We start from the raw sequence: 22,988 nt of genomic DNA, 5'->3' as shown, positions 1-22,988 counted from the left end.
CTACTGAGTTTCAATACAGGAAGGACCATAATCTGTGTTTTAGGTGTGGAGAAAGATTCAGTCCAGGGCATAATTGCAAAAGCAGGGGAATCCACATGATGTTAGTAGATGATGGGGACAAATGTGATACAGATCAGACAGTAGATCAGACAGCAGAAGAAGAGGAAGTTATTGAGTACGTGGGGAACCAGCAGGAGCATGATGTGATGCTAACCTTGCATGCAATGTCAGGAGAATTATCATCTAGCATCATCAAAATGCAGGGGCGGTATAAGGGTCATCATCTGACAATCCTTCTAGATGGAGGAAGTACTAACTGCTTTATCAAGAGATCTGTGGCTCAGATGTACCCAGAAATGGTGCAGAGGCATAGGCCTTTTAAGGTCAAGATAGCTGATGGCAAGGAGTTGCAATGTGACCACTGGATTCCTAGGATGCAATGGGACATGCAGGACCACAAATTTACACATGATGTGTTTGTCCTGGATCTGGAACCTTATGATTTGATATTGGGGGTGGACTGGATGAAATCCTACAGTCCTATCACTTTTGACTTCAAGAAATTGCATCTGTCTTTTGAAAAGGAAGGGGAGCAGGTGGTGCTAAGGGGAGATTCCAACACTGCCAATGTTAGGATGCAGCAAGGCTTATCAGCTCACAAGTATGTCAAGCATAAGATCAGGAAGGCTCTACAGCAGTCTTGCATGGTGCAGATTCACAATTCACAGGTAATGTCTGTACCAGATTCTCTCACTAAATTGTTGGCCAAATATGATGATGTCTTTGCAGAACCTAAATCTCTCCCTCCTAACAGATGCCATGACCACCAAATTCCCCTTAAATCAGATGCCAAACCTTTCAAAATTCCTCCATACAGGTACCCCCATTTTCAAAAACATGAAATTGACAGGCAAGTAAAAGACATGTTAGCCTCTGGCCTTATACAGATCAGCCACAGCCCCTTTGCATCTCCTGCTCTATTAGTCAAAAAAAAAGATGGGAGTTGGAGACTCTGTATTGATTATAGACAGTTAAACAACCTTACCATAAAAGATAAGTTTCCAATTCCCATTATAGATGACCTGTTAGATGAGTTACATGGAGCAAGGGTCTTTTCTAAAATTGACCTTAGATCAGGCTACCACCAAATCAGAATGAACTCTGATGACATCCCCAAAACTGCTTTCAGGACTCACTCTGGACTATATGAGTTCCTTGTAATGCCATTTGGACTCACCAATGCACCTGCCACCTTTCAGGCACTAATGAACTCAGTTTTTGAGCCTTACATCAGAAAATTTGTCCTTGTGTTCTTTGATGACATTCTGATCTATAGTCCAGACCACAAAACTCACTTACACCACTTATCCCTAGTACTAGAGACCTTGAAAAGACACTTCCTATATGCAAAGATGTCAAAATGTTCATTTGGTCAGAATCAAGTGGAGTATCTGGGACATATAATTACTAGTGAAGGGGTGAAAACTGATCCATCCAAGGTAGAAGCTATGCTGTCCTGGCCAACTCCTACCTGCTTGAAGGCCCTCAGAGGATTCTTGGGTTTAACAGGTTACTACAGGAGGTTTGTTAAGGGGTACGGAGAGATGGCCAAACCTCTCACTGAGTTGCTGAAGAAGGATCAGTTTGCTTGGGGTACTGCTGCAGAATCTGCATTCCAGCAGTTGAAAATGGCCATGAGCAGGACACCAGTGTTAGCTTTACCTGATTTTTCAAAGCCATTTCTGTTGGAAACTGATGCTAGTCAGTTAGCCATTGGGGCAGTTCTGATGCAACAGGGGAGACCTATAGCCTACTACAGTCAAGTGTTAGGACAGAAAAATCAGACCAGATCCACTTATGAGAAGGAGCTGCTATCACTCATCACTGCAGTTCAAAAATGGAAACATTACTTGATGGGAAACCATTTCATTATAAAGACTGATCATGAGAGCCTCAAATACTTGCTGGACCAGAAAATAAACACTTCCCTTCAGCAGAAATGGTTGATTAAACTGATGGGAATGGATTATGAGATTCAGTACAAAAGGGGTAAAGACAACGTGGTTGCAGATGCATTGTCAAGGAGAGGTGAGCAGGGAGATCCAGCAGAAGCATTTGTGCATTCTCTTACTACCATTAAACCTCAATGGTTGACAATGGTGGCTGAGAGCTACATTGGGGATGAAATAGCTAAAGAAGCACTGATGAAGTTGGCTATGGGAGCTGATGCACTGCCTGACCACTCTTATCACCAGGGGATTTTGAGGTTTAAGGGTAGGATATGGATAGGTGCAGGCTCCGGGTTAAGACAAAAATTGATCTCCTGCTTCCATGATTCTTGCCTTCGGGGGCACTCTGGAAATCATGGTACTTATCAGAGGATCAAGAGCTATGTGTATTGGCCCGGAATGAAGAGGGAAGTGGAACAATATGTACAGGGGTGTGATATTTGTAAGAGGAGTAAGAGTGAAAATTGCTCTTATCCAGGACTGCTGCAACCATTAGCTATACCTGAGCAAGCTTGGCAACAAATTTCTATGGACTTCATAGAGGGGCTACCCAAGTCTTTTGGCTGCAATGTCATCTATGTAGTGGTGGATAGGTTTACTAAATATGCTCACTTCATTCCTATGACCTCTCATTACACTGCTAAAAGTGTAGCAGAGGCCTTCTTTGATCAAATTTTCAGGTTGCATGGCTTACCAACCCACATTGTCTCTGACAGGGACAGGGCTTTTACTAGCCTATTCTGGCAGGAACTTTTTAAAATGCTGGGCACAGAGCTCAACTTTTCTTCTGCTTACCACCCTCAATCTGATGGACAGACTGAGAGGGTTAACAGATGTGTGGAGAGCTATTTGAGAAGCGTGTGCATGGATCAACCAGGGAAATGGAGGAAATGGCTTCCTGCAGCTGAATGGTGGTACAACACCAACTATCATAGCAGTCTGCAAATGCCACCCTTTCAGGCCTTGTATGGTTACAAACCTATCCAGCTGAATCTGAGGCCTGATACCACGTTAGTGGCTGCAGTGGAAGATTGGGCACAGGAGAGATTGGGGTGGAATTCCTTGCTCAGGGAGAACCTGCTAAAGGCTCAGAATAGAATGAAACAGTTGGCTGATAAAGGGAGGAGTGACAGGGAATTTGAAGTGGGAGAGTGGGCTTATCTGAAGCTCCAACCTTACAAACAAACTTCTGTAGCCGTGAGAAGGAATTTAAAACTCACTGCCAAGTACTACGGACCCTATCAGGTGGAACAGAAGGTAGGTACTGTAGCCTATAAGTTGCAGCTACCTGCAGGGTCTAACATCCATCCTGTCTTTCATGTCTCACTGCTCAAGAAGTCACCTAAGGAGGCTCCAGTCAGTACTACATTGCCTACCTTGAATGCAGATAGTGAGTTCGAGGTAGTGCCCTTAGCAGTATTGGACAGGAGAACAATTTATAGGAAGGGTCAGGGAATAGATCAGGTGTTGGTGCAATGGGAAAACATGGAACCTGAGGAAGCCACTTGGGAAGACCTGTCGTTCATTCATGCCCAATTCCCTGCTTTCACAATCAATCAATCCTAGAGACTAGGATTATTTTTAGGGGGAGGTATTGTTATGGCCCGTATCAGTTCAAGCTTCATGCACAAGCTACCAAGATGAGTCAGCAAAGGAATGAGCAGAGGAAATGTGATCACAAGGGCAGGATCACGTGGCTGAGCATTATTACAACAGAATTAGGAAGTTAGTTATTTGGCGGGAAAGTTAGTTAGTCAATTGCAGATTGTTTTCTTGAGCTGAAGGCTCTAATCTGTATAAATAATGCGTCTGTCTACTAGGGAGCTTAGCTTGATTGTAATCCAGATTTTCCCTCTCAATAAGATCTCATCTTTCTCCTTCTCTGCCCTTTCTTCTCTTTCCCCCAATTTCCCTTTCTGATCACTTCTCTTTTCTCCTTCTATCTCTTATCCCTAATTCAACTCTGTCTGATCCATTACATAAAAACTCGAATTTTTGACGAAATTAGTAGGTACAACAGCATCCTACTGTAAGAGGTATAGATTTTAAAGGCCCTTAAATATGTGAGACATGAAAAATATTTTTGGCAAAAAATATAAGGGAGAAATTCATCATGTTCTCTTTTAGTTTTGATTGGGAAGAGATTTGCTTTTTTCCATTTTGCCCTGATACTAATGCGCATGTGGTGCGGGTAATATACTCTAACAGCCAGAAACTTGTCGGAGTTGGGTTATGGATACCATGAATTGACTTTTCAACTTGAATTAACAAGTCCACGCTAAAACTGCCATCCTCGGTTCATGAATGTTAATTTCTACTACGTTCGCTATCATCTGAAATTGGGGACTTTAAATTCCAACAACAATTTCTTTTAAAGACAAATGGGCGAAATGCCCAACCTACGCTTCAATGGAATAACGAACCAATTTTTTCCATCAGAAAAGTGAAGTTAGCATTTGAGTATTTTGGGGTGTCAGCATGTGAGACAATTTGGATTAGGCTCGTTGGGATTTAGCTCCGTTTGGTTAGCATAATGTCTCCTTTTTCTTGTATACCTCTGCTTTATCTTCAATTTTGTTTGTTTGTCATCGCTTCCACTGGCAGTACTGCGCTTACACGCCCCACAGAGATTTATATCCTGATCAACTGCGCTCATCCCTCCGATTCAACCTCAGTTTGGATGGCCGAAATGGACGGTGACGTGGCTCATTCTCACCGAACGAGCATGCAAATATTTTTCATCAAGGCAGTCACAGGCCAGCCGAAGCTAGACTCTCTCCTAGTCAGCGGAGTCCTTTTTCAAGTGGCCCGAATCATCTCTGTTTCAAGTGTAGAAAAACAGCGGCCCGAAACAAGTCAACACGTGGATACTTGAGTCCGTGCTAGAAGCCACTGTTTTTCCTAAGAAACTATGTTCAGGGTATTGAAACGTTTCTCCAACAGAATTAAGACAAGTCTTTCTCAGCTTTGTGCAGAGGGACTAGAACCACCAAATTTTGAAACAAACCGAACAGGTGAAATAAGAAAATTACGCAAGGAAGTGGAGAACGGGAGGAGAGAGTTTGCGAAGTGTGACATTCGTTTCTCGGTGTGCAAGATGAAACCTGAACAAATGGTCTATTGTATAGGCACAGGAAACGGAAATAGAGTTGATAGAGGTAGGATTTTGAGAGCTGATTTTTCCGTGAGGCATTGCATGCCACTCGTAGCCAGATTTTAGCAATTTGAAGTGGTCAGAGGTCATCCTCTATTGGAAAGCGCGAGGTCAAAGCAAGCACGTGACAATTCCTTTGGCTAAAACATATCAACTAGGCCTCTGACTTTCTTTAGGCCTTATCAAAATTTTGTCCCGTTGAAAATTCTCGCCTAAGATATAGGAACAGACGTTTGGAGAGCTTTATCAGATAACCTGTTATCATAACAAACATATTAAAATCTTTTGAAATACTATATATTTTACAACAATCTCCCACCTATTTCAAAAAAATTCTTTGGATAAAGGAAGAATTTTAAAAGTACTCTGCTGGATTTGGTTGAAATGTAATTAGATTGGTGTCTTTTGGACTATGAACCAAACATAGATTGATAAAATATGATCTACAGAATTATTGGTGAAATATAAATTTCTATGAACCAATAACTCTTGATATGTGACAGAGATTTTATCAATCACATTACAACCCATAATTTGCTGTTAACGCGATTTTGCGCTTTTTGGCCGTGCGCCTGCCTGGTTATTCATGAGAGCTCTAAAGATTTGACCAATGAATCTTATAGGAGCGGCCCCACTCCACTCTCATATAGGTGAATTCATCAAGTGTGTATTGCTTTAACTACACCTCCCTAATGGGATATGAATTCATTAAGAGTTTTAACTCATCCTCACATTTACTCAAAGCACTTATCTCTGGAGGGACTTAAATTGAAGTGCTTTACCATCAATATTGACTTGTTATTACCCATATGAACCTACTTCATGGGATCACCAATCACATAGGTTGGGTTACTGTCTCTATTGACAACTTGTTGGTCGAAGTCCCATTTCTTTTGTAGTTTGAAGAATCAATTTTCTTCCTACGGGTTTAGTCAGAGGATCGGCCAAATTCAACTCTGACTTTACATAATCAATGGAAATAATTCCATCTCTAAGCAGCTGCTTTACGACATCATGTCTCAAGCTCATGTGTCGACTTTTACAATTATACGATTTATTTTTAGCTATGGCAATCGCTGCTTGACAGTCACAATGTATGGACACAGGAGGCAACAAATCCTTAGTTGAAGGAATGTTAGCTAAGAAATTTCTCAACCACTCGGCCTCAGTCCCTGTCAGTTCCAGAGCTACAAACTCTGACTCCATTGTTGATCTAGCAATGATTGTCTGTCTAGCAGATTTCCATGCTATTGCACCACCACCAAGGGTGAACACATAACCACTAGTGGATTTCGTATCATTTGAATCAGAGATCCAATTAGCATCACTATAACCTTCTAATACAGTGGGAAATCCACTATACAGGATACCAAAATTCATGGTACCTCTCAAATATTTCATTAGTCTGACTAATGCAAACCAGTGCTCACGGTTGGGATTATGAGTATATCTACTCAGTCGACATACAGCATAAGCTATATCAGGTCTAGTAAAATTCATCAGATGCATCAGACTCCCAATAATCTGAGCATATTTAGACTGAGCAATTGGGTCACCATTATTTTTCTTTAATTGAGTGTTAGCATCATAAGGAGTACTCACAGGTGTCACATCATAATTTTCAAACTTCCTAAGAAGTCTCTCTGTATAATGTTCTTGTGACAACATTATACCATCACATTTTCTTATGATTTTAACACCCAATATTATTTTGGCTTCACCCAAATCTTTCATATCAAAATTAGAAGACAAAAAATATTTAGTACTATTTACAATATCTAGACTAGTACCAAATATAAGCATGTCATCCACATATAAACTGATTATCACATATTGATCATTTATAATTTTGACATATACACATTTATCCACTTCTACAGACGAAAATCCATCTTTCATCAATACTTGATCAAATTTCTCATGCCACTGTTTAGGAGCTTGTTTTAGGCCATAAAGAGATTTAATTAGTTTACAAACCTTATTTTCTTATCCAGATACAATACATCCCTCAGGTTGAAACATATAAATTTCTTCTTCTAAATCACCATTTAAAAAGGCTGTTTTGACATCCATTTGATGAATAACAAGTTTATGGATAGAAGCCAAAGCAAATAAGACTCGAATAGACGCAATTCTAGTTACTGGTGCAAATGTATCAAAATAATCAATATTTTGTTTTTGAGAAAATCCTTTTGCTACTAAACGAGCTTTGTACTTTTCTATAGAGCCATCAGAGTTATATTTTCTTTTAAAAATCCATTTGCAACCAATAGGTTTTGCACCAGGAGGTAAGTCTACCAAAATCCAAGTTTTATTTGTCAAGATAGAATCAATTTCAGATTTAATTCCTTCTTTCCAAAATTTACACTCAGGAGAAGAAATAGCATCGGAGTCTGTTAAAGGATCATTATCAACAAGAAAGGTTTGGAAATCATTTCCAAATGAAAATTCTTTTCTTGGCCTTTTGCTCCTTCTTAATTCCTCAATTGGAATAATTTCCTTATTTATTTCAACAGGTGCATGAGAAATTTTACTAGACAGTGGAAAAATATGTTCAAAAAATTCAGCATTCTTTGTCTCAATCAAGCATATCACTTCTTAACATAAGAAATCTATATGCAACACTATGTTCAGCATATCCAATAAACATACAATCAAAAGTTTTAGAACCTATTTTCCTTTTCTTAGGTTCAGGCAACAAGACTTTAGCAAGGCACCCCCAAACTTTTAAATATTTCAAATTTGGTTTATAATTTTTCCATAACTCATAAGGTGTTTTGCCAGTCTTTTTATGTGGGATCCTATTTTGTAAGTGACATGCAGATAATATAGCTTCTCCCCATAAATTATCTGGAGCATGAGAACTAATTAACATTGAGTTCATCATTTCTTTTAACGTTCTATTTTTTCTTTCAGCTACTCCATTAGATTCTGGTGAATAAGGTGGAGTTATTTCATGTATTATACCTTCCTGTTCACAAAGGTTATCTAAAGTTAAATATTCTCCACCCCTATCTGATCTAATTCTTTTTATCCTTTTATTAAGTTGATTTTCTACTTCAGACTTATAGGATAAAAAGGCATTATAAGTATCATCTTTATTTCTAAGTAAATAAACTTTGGTATATCTAGAATAGTCATCTATAAAGGTGATATAATACCTTTTCCCACCTCTAGTCATTGTTTGTTTTAAATCACCTAAATCAGTATGAATTAAATTTAATAATTCAGTTTCTCTATGGACAGTTATACAACTTTTCTTTGTTATTTTAGCTTCTGCACATATTTCACATTTGTCCATATTATCATTAATACCAGAAATTAGGCCACATGATTGCATTTTCTTTATATAACCAATATTAACATGTCCTAATCTAGCATGCCATAAAGAAATGGAATCAATAATATAAGCAGAGGAAGATGCACATTGGAAATATTAAGTACAAAAAGTCCCTGATTACAATAGCCCTTGCCCACAAATACATTATTTTTGGTCAATATGATCTTTCCAGATTCAAATGACACTTTCACTCCAACTTTTCCTAGCAATGCTACGGAAACCAGATTTGCCCGAATGTTGGGCACATGCAGCACATCATTGAGAGCCAAAGTTTTTCCTGAAGTGAGTTTCAAGAATACTTTGCCCTTACCCAGAACATTAGCCGCTCGTGAGTCACCAAGGTAGACCACTTCTTCATCATCCCCTATAGGAGTATAGGAGGAAAATGCTTCTCGATTCGCACATATGTGCCGAGTAGCCCCAGAGTCTACCACCCACTCTTTGACATTGGCTGCAATGTTCACTTGGGAGATGGCAGCAGCAATTATATCATCTCCTTCGGTTAAGTGCACCTTAGGAGGGTTACCATTTGCTCTGCTCAACCTTTATTAATGTCTGCATTGGACTGCATAATTCCTGGTTTTTCCAACAATAAAAGCAATTGCCTTTCCTCCTTTTAAAGTTGGGATTGTTAGGCTTGACTTAAAATTTTGGGCTTGTAATTCCCCTGGGATTTATTGCGTACCGTTTTTATTATTGCTTTGCACCGATTGGCTTTTGTAAGCCTCTCCTTTGCCTTGGTAGCTCTCACTCCTTTTGTTTGAATTCTCAATGGGATGTGCTTCACGAGCTCATTCCATGGTATAATTTTTTCTCCTTGTGTTTCAAGTTGTTTGGTAGTCGGCCCATGACTCAGGTAGCTTTTCAATCAGCATGCCTGCAGGAATTTCAGGAAGATTTGATGTCTTCATTTTTCAGTCCTCTAGCAGCATTTTGATATTCGGTGATTTTGGATTTTCATCTCCTTGGTCATCAGTCTTTGCCATTGGTTTATTTTCCTACGACGAATTTTTTGCTTGGTTGCATTTTCGGCAGTACTTTTGTTAAAAGGCTTCCCAAATTGCTGGGCTTCTTGCGCTACAAAGTAACATCAAATAATTCAAATTAGAGAGTCGGTTTGAAGGATAGTGTGTCGACATACCTTATTGGCATATTGCCTATGCTTCTTGAGTTCTTGGCCATCCTCGCAGTTGGCGAAGGTTGAGATTTCAGTGAGCGCATAAGCTACTCCATGCAATTCATAGAGAGTGCACACGTTCTTGCCTATCTTTTAATTTTCATTGGCGAAAATTTCAATTTTGGATATATCTGGAAAGGGCTGGCGAATGTAGTGCCACTGCAACATTGCTGATTGAAGGCTGCGGGTGCTAACATTGTCAGAAGTTGCCCCTAGTTTCTTGATTGGTAGGAAAAAAGCGGCCGAACAATGTCCACGTGGATATTGAGTCGTGATAGAAGGCACTGTTCCTATAGAAACTATTTCAGGTATGAAACGTTTCTCCAGGATTCAGAACAAGTCTTTCCTCTACTTTGTGAGGGGACTAGAACCAGCAAAATTTGAAATAACAAAACAACAGGGGAAATAAGAATATAAAGAAGAGCAGATGGAGAAAGGGAAGGAGAAAGAGTTTTGCGAATGTAGACTTCGTTCTGGTGTGCAATGAACCTGACAAATGGTTCTATTTATAGGCTACAGGATACGGAATAGAGTGATAGAGGATAGATTTGAGACTGATTTTCCGTGACATATGCATCAATCTCGTACCAGGTTTAGCATTTGAAGTTGGTCAGAGGTTATCCTCTATGTGAAAGCCGAGGTCAAAGAAGCACGTGAAAAATTCCTTGGCTAAAACATATCAACTAGCCTTCTGACTTTGCCTTTTAGGCCTTCAAATTTGTGTTGAAAAATTCTCCTAAGATAGAACAGACGTTTGGAGGCTTATCAAATACCTGTTATCATAACAAACATATTAATCTTTGAAATTATCTATCATTCACACACTCAATTCTCTTATACCTTCCCTGTCAGCCTAGGCAAAAAGTTCCTCCGCCTTTACTTCTACCCTACCTCGTACTCCGGCGGTCTCAACACAACGGAGTCTTTCTTCAATGTCAAGGCTAATAACTTCACTCTTCTCAGTAACTTTAGCGCATATCTCACAGTTTCTAGCAAGGGATTCTCGCCACCCTTTGTTTTTGAAGAACATATAATCAATTCGGTTGTTAAAGAATATATCATCAATATTCAGGATATGAATCAGTTCCTCAACGTTACCTTTTTGCCCTCTTCGAATTCCTACGCTTTCGTTAATGGAATTGAAGTTGTTTCAACCCCGGAAGATCTCTACATGGGTAAACATGTTATGCTCAGCAATCCCCTTAAATTCGTGGATTATCCAAATGTTCAGTTTGAGTTTGATCAGAACAAGACTGCCTTTGAAGCTCTTTACAGGCTCAACGTAGGAGGTAATGCTGTTTCTGAGGTGGACGATAGTGGGATGTTCCGCAGATGGACTTCCGATTTCAAATTCCTCTGGGGCGCAGATGAAGGAAATCAGTTGAGTGATTATGATCGGGCCATCAAGTACACTAAAGAAACCCCAAATTTCACCGCACCCCCGATAGTTTATAGTACCGCAAGGGTGATGGGACAGTTTAGCACCTCGTTCAACTTGAGCTGGATGTTTCCTGTTGATTCTGGGTTTTATTATCTCCTGAGGTTGCATTTTTGTGAGATTAATCCCGATTTGATAACAGCGGAGAACGAACGGGTGTTCATAATATTTATCGGTGATAGATTAGCTGAGCCAGAAGCTGATGTTATACATTGGGCAGGCGGCCCAGAAGTCCCGGTATTCAGAGACTACCTCGTGTTCGTTCCAAACCCACCAGACGATCGCCAGACCAAGCAAGACTTGTTTCTTGCTCTGCACCCGAATCTTGATGTCAAACCAAAGTATGCTGATGCAATCTTGAATGGCTTAGAATTGTTCAAATTGAATAACACCGACGGCAGTCTTGACGGGACCAATCATGATCCCAAGGGGAATCGTGGAAAATCTCGAGTACGTTTTGCTGCCGTCGGAGGAGGGGCAGCAGGAGGGGCTGCTATGGTTTTAATCATTGGTTTCTTGTTTTTCCGGTGGCGATGGAAGAGAGGGGTAAAAGACGTGGACAAGAAAAGTGCTCCAAAGCCATCTTGGACCCCACTTTCAACCCCGGCAAGTTCAACAAAGACTGGAGCATCAGGTTCATCGTCGCTTAGAAGATTTTTGTTGGAGGAGATTGGATCCGTTACGGCCAACTTTGATTCCAAGTTATTGATTGGGACGGGAGGATTTGGAAACGTGTACAAAGGGTACATAGACAACAATCTAACCACGGTTGCGATAAAGCGATTAAATCCTTCATCAAGACAGGGTGCCCGTGAATTCCAAACCGAGATCGAGATGCTATCAAATTTAAGACATCTTCATTTGGTTTCCTTGATAGGCTACTGTGATGAAAAGGGTGAGATGATCTTGGTTTACGATTATATGGCTAATGGCACCCTCCGCGATCATCTCTACAGAACAGACAATCGACCGCTCCCATGGAAAAAACGCCTTCAAATCTGCATTGGCGCCGCCAAAGGGTTGGATTATCTCCACACGGGCACCAAGCACACTATCATTCACCGCGATGTCAAGTCAACCAACATATTATTGGACGAGGCATGGGTGGCCAAAGTTTCAGATTTCGGATTATCCAAACTCGGTCCGAGTGGGATTTACAGCCATATCAGCACGCAGGTCAAGGGGAGTTTTGGCTACATAGATCCGGAGTACTACACGAGACAGCAATTGACGGACAAGTCTGATGTGTACTCATTCGGGGTGGTTTTGTTTGAAGTTTTGTGTGGTCGGGCACCTATTATTCTAGACTTACCCCAGGAGCAGGTGAACTTGGCTGAATGGGCCAAGAAGTGTTACAAAAAAGGGATTATCCATCGACTTGTGGACCCAGATGTAAAGGGCGAGATTGCACCCCAATGTTTGAGGATTTTTGCTGAAACGGCCATTAATTGTTTGAAAGATCAAGGGATTCAACGACCGGGAATGGATGATGTAGTTGGTGGCCTTGAATTTGCATTGCAAGTCCAGGAGGCAGCTGAAAATGAGGGTGGTCGTCCTGATCCATTTCCCTTGCATATGCATGGAGGAGATGTGCAAAATATGACCGATGATGATACAGATGTGATGTCTGAATCAGAAGGCGATCAAGATTCTGCTGGCAAGATTGAGATGGTGGCATTACAACTTGGACATCCACGGCAAGCAGTGACAACTTCAAGGTGTGACAGTGTTTTCTCTGAGATTCTGAATCCCACTGGACGGTAAGGTTTTTTAATCAACAAACCAACCTTGAGGCTTGAACCTAAAATATTCATTTCAGAGGACACAAGAGTCTGGCATGCTGTGTCGTTCTTCTTTCTCTCTCTGTCCTTTTTTTTTTCTTGTAGCAAATGTATAGTATAGTGTGGTTTTGATTGATGCAAGCGCTACTATAACTCATAGTCAAAGTTTAGTTTTGGAAACAGCCGGTTCAGTATCAAATAAATCCTTGATGGTTGAAAATGTGCCCGTAGAATATGTAAAATTGTGTTGCTGTGCCGTATTATTAAGGAAACATTTAAACTAAATAACAGTCGAGGGTCTTATATCCAGTGCAATGTTGGTAGCATTCATTATATCCAGTGCAATGTTCCTTTTCTTTTTCTTTTCAGTTGATTTTAATATTTTCTTTTGTTATTGGATTTTTTTTAGTGTTCATAAAGAAGGGGGCTTCTTGACCTATTTTAATGCTATTGAAATGTTAGTGTTACAAATCAGGGATGCAATTCCCCAAATGCTTGGAAATTGATTGAATGTAGCTTGAAGTAAATGTTGGGATCCTTATCACAAAGGTGCAGAAGAAAGTGCCCCACGTAACATGCATGGCTGATCCATCACTTTTTTTTTTCCAATTTGGTCATGCATGCCATTGTTTCTTCAAAATTATTGCTCTACATTAATTTTTTTTCCCTTAGAAATGAAAAACTTTTGGAACTGCTTTTCGTAACACCTTTGAAAATTTGGGAATGTAACACCTTTGAAAATTTCGTAACACTTTTTTAAAAAAGTTTAATTACTTCATGAAACAACACTTTTTAAAATTTTTTTTTTTAAAAAAGTGTTGTTTACAATAGAAAGGAAGGCTCAATCCAAACATTCCCAACCATACACTCATTATCTAAAGGATGGACCGATAGTGGTTTCAGAAAAAGTAATTTAAGTCCAAGGAGGCAAGGGACATCAAAGATGGAGAAATCATCCAATAAGAGCAAGAGCCTGTTTAAGTTTAACTACCCAATGGCATGGCTGCTACTTACTACGACAATTCTCCTCCAGTGTGAGCCAATTCCTCTGATTATTGTAAAAAAAAAATCACAAAAATAATACTCTGATATGATGATAGTGCAGGCAAAATTTTTTTTTAAAAAAAATATTGGGCTGCTGGACTTACAAAGCCCGGCAGCTAATGTGGTTTTTTTTAAAAAAAATAAGAATGAAAAGGCCAAAAAAAAAAGACTGGCTCTCAAAGCTAGATATGTCAAAGATACAAACACTTTAAGCTGTTCTCCCTTTTTATTTACACAATTTCAGATAATTTGAGACCTAAGCAAATTTAATTTTAAAACTGAAAATTGTTCAAAATGTCTCTCAAATTTCATTAAATGAAATTCTTTTGTTCTTCATTTTTTAAATTGTAACTTTACATTCTATACAAAATTAAGTCGATAAAATTTGCTCTCTTCCTAGATTTTCGATGACTTTTTATCTTGAATCTATCATGTGACCTATGTGTGGTCATTTCTTTTAAGGACAAAATGGTTAGATCTCAATTATATTTAGACAAATGACCAGATCTATATTCATTTTTGCTTTCAAAAAAGTAGGATCTTATTTTAACCATATTTATATTTTCACTAAAAAAGTAGGATTTGACCTAACTTGTATTTATTTTTGCCTCTGAAAAAGTGGAATATGACATTTTTGTACATGAAGAATGATTGCATGTGGTCAAATACTGATTCAAGCTGAAACGTGACCAGAAATTTAGGTTGGGACCAATATTTACTAACTTGAATTTATAAGGAACGTAAAATTAACATTTTGAAAGTGAAAAACTTATTTGACAAAATGTGAGGTACGTTTTAAACGATTTTTTCATTTTGAAAAGCCCATTTGCATATATTTTTCTTTTATTTTCATGGAAAACTTTTAGCATAAAATCCTTTTAAAAAGTTAGGTTTTGCTAAAGAACATTTAAAGAACGGAGAGTACACACTTATCCCGAGCGCTTTACATATCTTAGCTAGGGTTCTATCCAGTGTATCATGGCATTCTTGTGATATTGGCTTTTAATTGATTTTAACAGAACATAAGCCACGGAATGGACCAAACATTAGAAGGCACATTGGAAAGTTGATAGAAATTTGTACCAAAAGAAGGGAAAGTTGATAAAAACCCACTTGGGTGCACATAAAAACTTTATCCATTCTGGGAGAGAACATGATTGCATACTAAAGCATTTTGTACTTATCCGTCACAAAATGTTCTTTGCCGGCCTCACACGGCCAGTCTTTTTCACTTTTTTTTTGCTTTTTCTTGATGGCTGCCAGGATCATCTTTTTTTTTTAAAAAAAGATCCCATTCACTACTGGGCTTTGTCAGCTCGATAGCCCGGTATTTAAAGTGTTTAGTCAGCCCAGCAGGCATAGTATTATTTTTGTAATTTTTTCTTTTTATTTTTGGACAATAATAAGAGGAATTGGCCTCTAGTGTGAATGGTAGTTTAGCAGGAATATTAACGATCGCTACCAAGTTTCCATCAATACAAACTCTCTCACTGTCCCAGCGCTAGAATTTTGTCATCCTTTGAATTTATTCCCTGCTGTATTTGTGCAAGTTCTCCTATGTTGTAACTTTTCATCAGTGGTTTTTAACCGTTTCTTCAAACTAGGAGGCATAAGCCGAGAATGCGCGGTAACAAAAGCTCACTAGGCCTGTCAACGGGTCGGGTCCGGGTCAGAATTAATAAATCCGGACCCGGACCCGTAGCACTGTATTAATTCCGGACCCGGACTGAATACCCGACGGGTCTCTTATTCTTTATCCCGGAACCGCATTCGACTAGTCCCGGGTCCGGGTCGGGCCTACTCGGATAAGACCAGTCAAAGAATCCTGATTTTGCTACATCATCAGAATGGAACTTTGACAGATAAATGCATCCTAATCCATATGGGAAAACCGTATATCACACAAGCAAACAACACAATTGATCTGTATCTATGAGTCAAGTGATTGAATTCTGATCAAATTCCCTTCATAAATAGCCACAAATTTAGACCTTTCATCAGAGAGAGGAGAGCAAAATCCATGTGCTTCAATTTCTCTTTTCTCAATTCAACTAAAAGAAAAACACCAACCATATAAAACCATCAAATGGCCCATGTAAAACCTTATCCTACCACACTTAGCAGTTGAAAAAGGAATTCTTTCAACAGGAAAACTTGGTCGTGTTCACAGATCTTCAACCTGGTAAGCATAGTATTGCACAATCCAACTAAAAGAAAAACACCTAACCAATAAAACCACGTAGCAAAGTTACTCTGCTACACGAAAATTACAAATGTTTCACATGTTTTAAACCTGATTACAAAGTTATTCAAAGTCAGAGATGGAGAGAGCTCGCCGGCGTCAGAGATGGAGAGTGCAAGACAGCAAGAGAGAAGAGACTGAGACTGGACCGGGTTTGGCTTCTTTGGAGCTGGAGAATGGAGATGGAGAGAGCATCGCCGGAGATGGACTTTTTGGACCTCTGATATCCAACGCACTTCTGATGTCGGAGAGCGTCGCCGGAGATGGAGAGATGGAGCATCAGAATGGAGATGGAAGAGCGGACTGGTCAGTGGAGAGGCGGGAGGCAGAGCAAAAGAGAGAGAGTGTGAGGGGAAAAGGGGTGCGGCGGTGGGCATTAGGGTTCGACAGATTTGGGAATGAAACTATGAAAGTAGTATTGTGTATTGACATGAATAATTCATAGATAGGTATATATTTTTTAATTATTAATTAATTGAAACGGGTTCTGGTCGGATACGGGTTGGAAGGGCATATTCCATATCCGACCCGTAATTTTATTAGATAAAACGATTCCGGGTCCGGGTCCCGGCTCTATATACCTACCCGGACCCGAAAAATGTAGGCGGGTCCGGTCCGGGTCCGGGTCCAGACCCGGACCGTTGACACCCCTTGTGAGGACTCATGTTTTTATTCTTAAAATAGTCATTTTTATAATTATTTACCCTAGAGTTAGTTAATTATATCGTCGTTGCATGAATTTCTTTTAAATTTCGCTTTGTCGCGTGCGAGTTGAAAGTTCGCGCATTCCACGTCGAAACGACTAAGTGGAGATTTGAGAAATTTATATTAGACTAGTAAGAGTGAGTAATTAGAGTGTTAAAGGAATTTCATTGGAGGATTAGTGCACTAGTGCAACAAACAAGAGAAAAAAGTGGTAGTGCATCTCACTATTTGAACACTATTCAAGGTTGACTTTTGTAAAGTTTCTTGGTCACATTTTCTTCAAGCTTCCAAACCAAGATTGATCACTCAAAACACTCTCTCTCTCACTCCTTGTTCGGCACCCAAAGAAAGAAAAGAAGGGAAGAAAGCTCTTTTCATCTTGCTCCAATTTTGCTTCCATTTCACTTGAAAATCTTCACCCAACTCACAAAATATTTGGAGATTAGTTCTAGCTTGGAGAAAGACAACATCTTGTGGAGATTCTTGGAGGATTGTGGTGGAAAAATCTGATTTTTCATCTAGGATTAGAGGTAACCCCTTTAACTCTTTTAGTCTTTCCATTTTCTTCAAGAATCATGGTTAGTTTTGCATGGGTTTGAAACCCTAAGCAAGAAATAGATTAGTGGACTTGAGGAGTTTCATTTCTTGCTTTAATCTCTAGGCTAGCGGTCTTGAGGAGGCTTGTAGGTAGCTGCCTTGAGGATTTGTTGCTTGGTTATTGTTGTTTATGTGTTATATGAGAGGATTACGGTTAGAAAGTGGAGAGAAAGTTGAGAAATGTGTGAGATTAGAGCTGGCCGAAAATTCTGTCCATGTTGCTCTATTTTAATTCGAAATTTTGATGCTTGTTTGGCTGTGAAATTGATGTTAATATGTTGTATATTGTGTGTAGAATGTACCTTGCAAAAATCGTTTCATTTGGTTGCTCAAAACTAGGGTTTTCGAAAAAAGAAAGAAATCTGGAATAGGTGATCAGTGTAGCCGAATAGTAGTTATTTGTCTGAACATATCTCTTTGTACAAAATTCGAAATCGAGTGTCGTTTGCGGAATTTGCGTTTGCGGAATTTGAAACTAGACATTCATAGCTTTTTAACGGTGTAAAAATCACCTACTAGTTCGAACTGAGTGAACCGTAGTGATTCAGCAAAGTCGTCTGTCCTGTTGTGACTGTTTGTCCAAGAGGAATGGAGAAGCTGCATCTTGTGGCTCGATTTTCTCTCACTTGTGAACTGATTTTGGAAATTAATCTTTCTTATGAAATGTATCATTTTGAACCTAGTTTACAACGCCATAAACCATTCTTAAATTGAACTTGTATTGAGTGAGATGTGGTCTGATTTCGAAAGTGCAACAAAGCTGGAAACTGGAAAGTTTTTCCCTTCTTGCTGGCCGAATGGTCAAGTTTGTTTTGGGATGTTTTGTTTCAAAAATTTTGATGTCAATTACCCATCAATTGCTTATTAAATGTTTCTAGAACCTTGGTTTAAAAAATGGATTGATTTGGGGCTGATTTCATTGTACCAAACTTTTGAAAGGAAAGAAAGGGGCGAGTTGGCAGATTAGCCTTGAGAATTCCCCAAACTTTGATAGTTTGTTAACTGCCTCCCCGTGTGAGTTTTTGCCTAAAATTTGATAGAGAAGTAGTCCACATATGGAAGTTTAAGTGTACCAAATTTGGTGTAATTTCAATGCCAATTCAATACCCAAATAATGCTCCAAAGATTGCTCTTCAAATCTGGAAATCCACTGAACAGTTTGCAAAAATCCAGCCGACTTTCCACTGTTATATCTTGATGCTCGAAACTCCGAATTTAGCTCCACTTGTCGTGTTTGAAACTTTGTATGGGACTCTTTTTGTGTTACAAATTTCAGAGGCCGATTCACTTCCTGTGAATTTTGTCGAATTTCCAAACATTGCTAACAACCAAGGTTGGTTCTGTCTTGTCATAATGAGTCAGCGACTTTGAGCTGAATTGTGAATGCTTTCTAGTTGGAATCTTGGAAAGGTGTCTTCTGAGAACTTTTAGTACTCGAACCTAGATTCCAACGGTATAAATTTTTCCATTTTTGGATGTGCTAAACTCAAGATCTGATTTTTTCAACTTTGTCGCGTAAAGCTGAAATTTTTCGATTTCTTAGGGAATGAGTTTTGAGAACTTTTCACTCTCTCTTGATATTGATAAACTGTTTTAAACTCGATTTCATGTAAGAGGCAAGTCTCTCTTGAGACTTTAAATCCTCACTTTTGAATTCCAATTTTCGAGAGATTAAGTTCTCTTTTAAGACATTGTTTTGGTTCTAAACAAGTATACTCTCCTTGGTTGATGCATGGTTGTGAGTGATAATTACTCGTTATTTCTTCAGGCGCTCAAGAGGATCTTCAAGAAAATCTCGGAGCGGACGCTTAAAAGGTTATTTGCTTACTTACTCACTTTTTGACTTGGTGAGTCCAAGTGCATGAATTTGTTGCTAAGTACTCGAATTGTTTCTCATCCGCTATGTGAGATTGGAATTGTCGAGACGAGTGTGTACTTTATCACACTCATTCTCTTTCACATGAAATTATATTCGAATTTGGCTATGTGAATCGATATTCCACTAATGTGAAGTGTTGCTATTGTGATTTGTATTTGAAATCGTCGATTGGAGCGTTGTCTCATCGACTTATATTTATATTCGGTGGACGCCCAAACTCATAGGCTAACCTTGCGACTCGAGCCGGCATGGATTTGGTCGAGAAGCTTGGTGAGCCATGAGAAAATTCGTAAAGCTTGATCTATTTGAGAGATTTCGCTTGGCATACTCGAGTAGTATCGCCTTTCTAAATGATGAGCGGGCCCGGAACAGGGGGTTGTAACGGTGAACAGGATTCGTGAAGTAAGTGGAGTTCTACGGACTAAATATACCTACCCGGTTGACGGAATGTCACAGGCGGAGGTATATGATCGAGGTTCGGCAAAGCAAGTGGAATCTAACTTCTGAGAGCTCCTGTATCCTTATTGAGTGTGTTTTACTTTAATTGTGAATTACTTGAACGTTATAACTTTATTTCTCGTATAAGTACTATTGTTACTTGAACTATGTGTTTGCATGCTTTTCTTAGCCTCACTGAGAGTTAGCTCATCCCATTAGTTTTGTTTTCCTTAACAAGAGCCGAAATGGAAAGAATTATGGAGAAGCCGACCTGTTGACCTTTTGATTAGAATTTTGCATGTAATTCATTAGATGACTTTTGGAGGTTGCACATTTTGGAGAAGTTGATGTACTTTTGGTAACTTGTAATGTAAGATTTGAATAATTATTAAGGAAGCGACCCTTTTCTTTGTACATTCGACTTTCATTATTGATTGTTTATCCATAAGTTGAATTCGTCTTGTAGTGAGTTCTGACGAGAGTTAGGCAGGCATCCCGCCGATACCCTTGGATTCGCCCTAGGGAGAAGTGGGGGCGTCACAAGCTCTTTAACGATTATTATGGCAGCAAGTGGGACAGCTGAATTCAGTTTTGATTTCGACTCAATTTTATCAAATTTAAACTCGAGGGCGAACTTGATGAGCTCTCAATGTAAAACTCTGTAAAACTTGCGCTGAAATTCAACCTTAAGTTTGAGCCTAATTGAACTCAGATAAATAAAATCTAATTATTATATATTCTTAAAATAAATGATATAGACATTTCACTTAAATAAATAATCACAAAAATATGAGATGCATACATGTAATTTCACTGTTAAAGCTGCTGTATTAGCCTGCAAATCCAATGAAATATTGGCCACATGATTCTTTACGTCACTCTTTCAAGTAAAGTCGACTTCTCTCACTGATGAAAATCAATCATCTCATTCTGAAATGAGCTCTCTCCAACTTCTTTTTTTTTTTTTTGTCAAACTCTCTCCAACTTCATTTGGATCTTCAAATTGTCTCCCTGTCTTATTTTTTGTGGTTGCCGAAGTACAATTTTTGTTCACTGTTCATGTAAGAAAATAACAAGCTTTTAAGTAGAGAGACAAAATTTTCTTTGTTAATAATATAAACAAAATAAATTTGAAGATATGATCTACCGCTAATTCCTTAAAATGCTGGAAATACGGAATGGAAAAGGGTGAAATGAACAGTTTGAACGCATTTTTGTTATGCCTTTCTTTTTTTTGTAAAAAAAAATTATTTCGAACAGGGGAGGAATGGAATTTAAAAGATGCAGAGGCGGGGAGGATTAGATTCCCAAACCTTTAGGGCCCATTTGGTTCATGAGATGACACAGAATTGGATTAATTATCTTGTGTCATCCCATATTTGGTTGTATTTTATACATGAGATGATACATTCTACCTAACCGAATTAATCCTCTATTCATGGGATAAAATAATCCCATGGAGGAGATGGGATTAGTCATCTCTAGATGACTAACAGATAGGATGATAAAATTTTAGATTAATTTATCCTTACAAAAAATACAAATTTATGCTCTTATAATTGTATAATCCTACTCTCACATGATAATATAATATGAATAGACTAATTTGCCCCTACTATTTAATTTTAAATTTTTTTTACTAATTTGCCCCTACTACCAATATAACAATATTTGGACTAATTTATCCTTATGAATGATTCAAATTCAAATTAGCTATTATATAACCATACTCTCATAATAATATCATAATAAACAGACCAATTAGCCCCCACTAATTTTATTAAATTTTTTGACTAATTTGCCCCTATTCATTATTTTAAAAATTTTGGCTTACCCTTATTAATTGATTTAAAATTTTTGACTAATTTGCCATACTAACATCATAATAGAAGGACTATATTGCCCTTGGACTAAGTTACCCTTACTAACCTTATTTTCTAAATGAAATTTATATAAATATATAATCTTATTAATTGGATTTGGTGAATGAGGACTTCAATAAACTCAAACTCGATCCAAAGAAAAATCTTCTATATTATCCTGAGTTCGACTCATTGAAAGCTCTTAAATGAGTTAGGTTTTAATCGATTTAACCTTAATTTAGCCAAAACTTGGCCCATTATTTAATTGAATTTCAAATTTAGGTTCAAAAGCTTGGACAAAATCTATTTTTAAAGGCCCGAATGGGCTAAATTTGAATGAATGCAAATTTTTATATATCAAAACCCTTGATTTACTTTATAATTATAAAGTTTTAAACTACTCTATTTTAATAAAATTTATAAAAATTAAATTATTTTATTAAATAATATTAAATTATTTTATTAATATTTCATAAAATAGTAAATTATTTTATTAAAAAGAATCTATAAATTAAGGGATGCTTTGGTCATTAAAATAGTAATCCTTCCTCATCTAATCTCCAACCAAACACGTGATAGGATTATTTTCCAACATATCCTATCCAATTGAGAACCAACCAAACACTAGGTAACTTGGATTATTTGTCCGAGGATGACTCAACCCAAGATTAATAATCCGAGGATGAGTCATTCCATGTCATCTAGTCCGTGAACCAAACGGACTTTTAAATTATAAAATCTCAACTTTAACAACGATATTTCTCTTTAATCTAATACATCATATATACTAGTGTGCCTACGCAGACAAGAGAAATATGCACAGTAAAAAATACGTGTCCATATCCCTCTTAGTCTAAATTCATAAGTAGCTGATAAAGTTTACTCCTTAATTAAAGGATACAAAAAATTTCGGAAGAACTATTCAAAATCCCAATTTTCTTTGTTCCTTTTTTCTCTCTCCTTTTATTTTCTTGCCAATGCTCGTCCATTTATACAAAAAAAAATAAAAATCAAGCATGCCTTTTGAGGATAACAAGTGAAAGTGTTCGAGTGACAATAAATAATGAAAAAGCGAAAATATTCAAAATCCTAATGCAAAATTGCACACCCTTTGCACATGATAGGTGAAACTGTTCAAACTTTTATAGCAAAACTGCACTCCTTAGTATTAAGCATAAAATCTAGCTGTGCCACTGGACTTCCCTTCAAATAACTTTCCCTCCTTCAAATAGTTAAGCATGTATTACTTGATAATGGAAAGGCTCAGCTATCTGTTTTTTTGTATAAAAAAAAAAAAGAAAAAAAAGAATGACAATATTGTG

General features: G+C 38.1%; 1 protein-coding gene across 1 annotated transcript; it reads left to right on the top strand.

Annotated features, from left to right (window-relative positions):
* The first annotated feature begins 9,929 nt into the window (after nucleotides 1-9,929).
* LOC113773986 (receptor-like protein kinase FERONIA) lies at nucleotides 9,930-13,208 on the top strand. Its single transcript, XM_027318572.1, has 2 exons — nucleotides 9,930-9,988; nucleotides 10,431-13,208. Exons 1-2 carry the CDS (start codon nucleotides 9,930-9,932, stop codon nucleotides 12,880-12,882), a joined length of 2,511 nt encoding a protein of 836 aa, XP_027174373.1. The 3' UTR covers nucleotides 12,883-13,208.
* Nucleotides 13,209-22,988: the final 9,780 nt, after the last annotated feature.

The sequence above is a fragment of the Coffea eugenioides genome, chromosome 6 (assembly GCF_003713205.1).
Source record: "Coffea eugenioides isolate CCC68of chromosome 6, Ceug_1.0, whole genome shotgun sequence".
Classification (NCBI taxonomy): Eukaryota; Viridiplantae; Streptophyta; class Magnoliopsida; order Gentianales; family Rubiaceae; genus Coffea; species Coffea eugenioides.
The sequence above is the reverse complement of the archived record's forward strand: the minus strand, read 5'-3'. Positions and strand labels throughout refer to the sequence as shown.

Excerpts from the sequence above, each read along its gene's own strand:
- LOC113773986 (XM_027318572.1), top strand. The coding sequence starts at position 9,930 with ATGTCCACGTGGATATTGAGTCGTGATAGAAGGCACTGTTCCTATAGA. Across the intron at positions 9,989-10,430 it reads TCCTATAGAAACTATTTCAG|ACGTTTGGAGGCTTATCAAA; the intron begins GTATGAAACGTT and ends AAGATAGAACAG.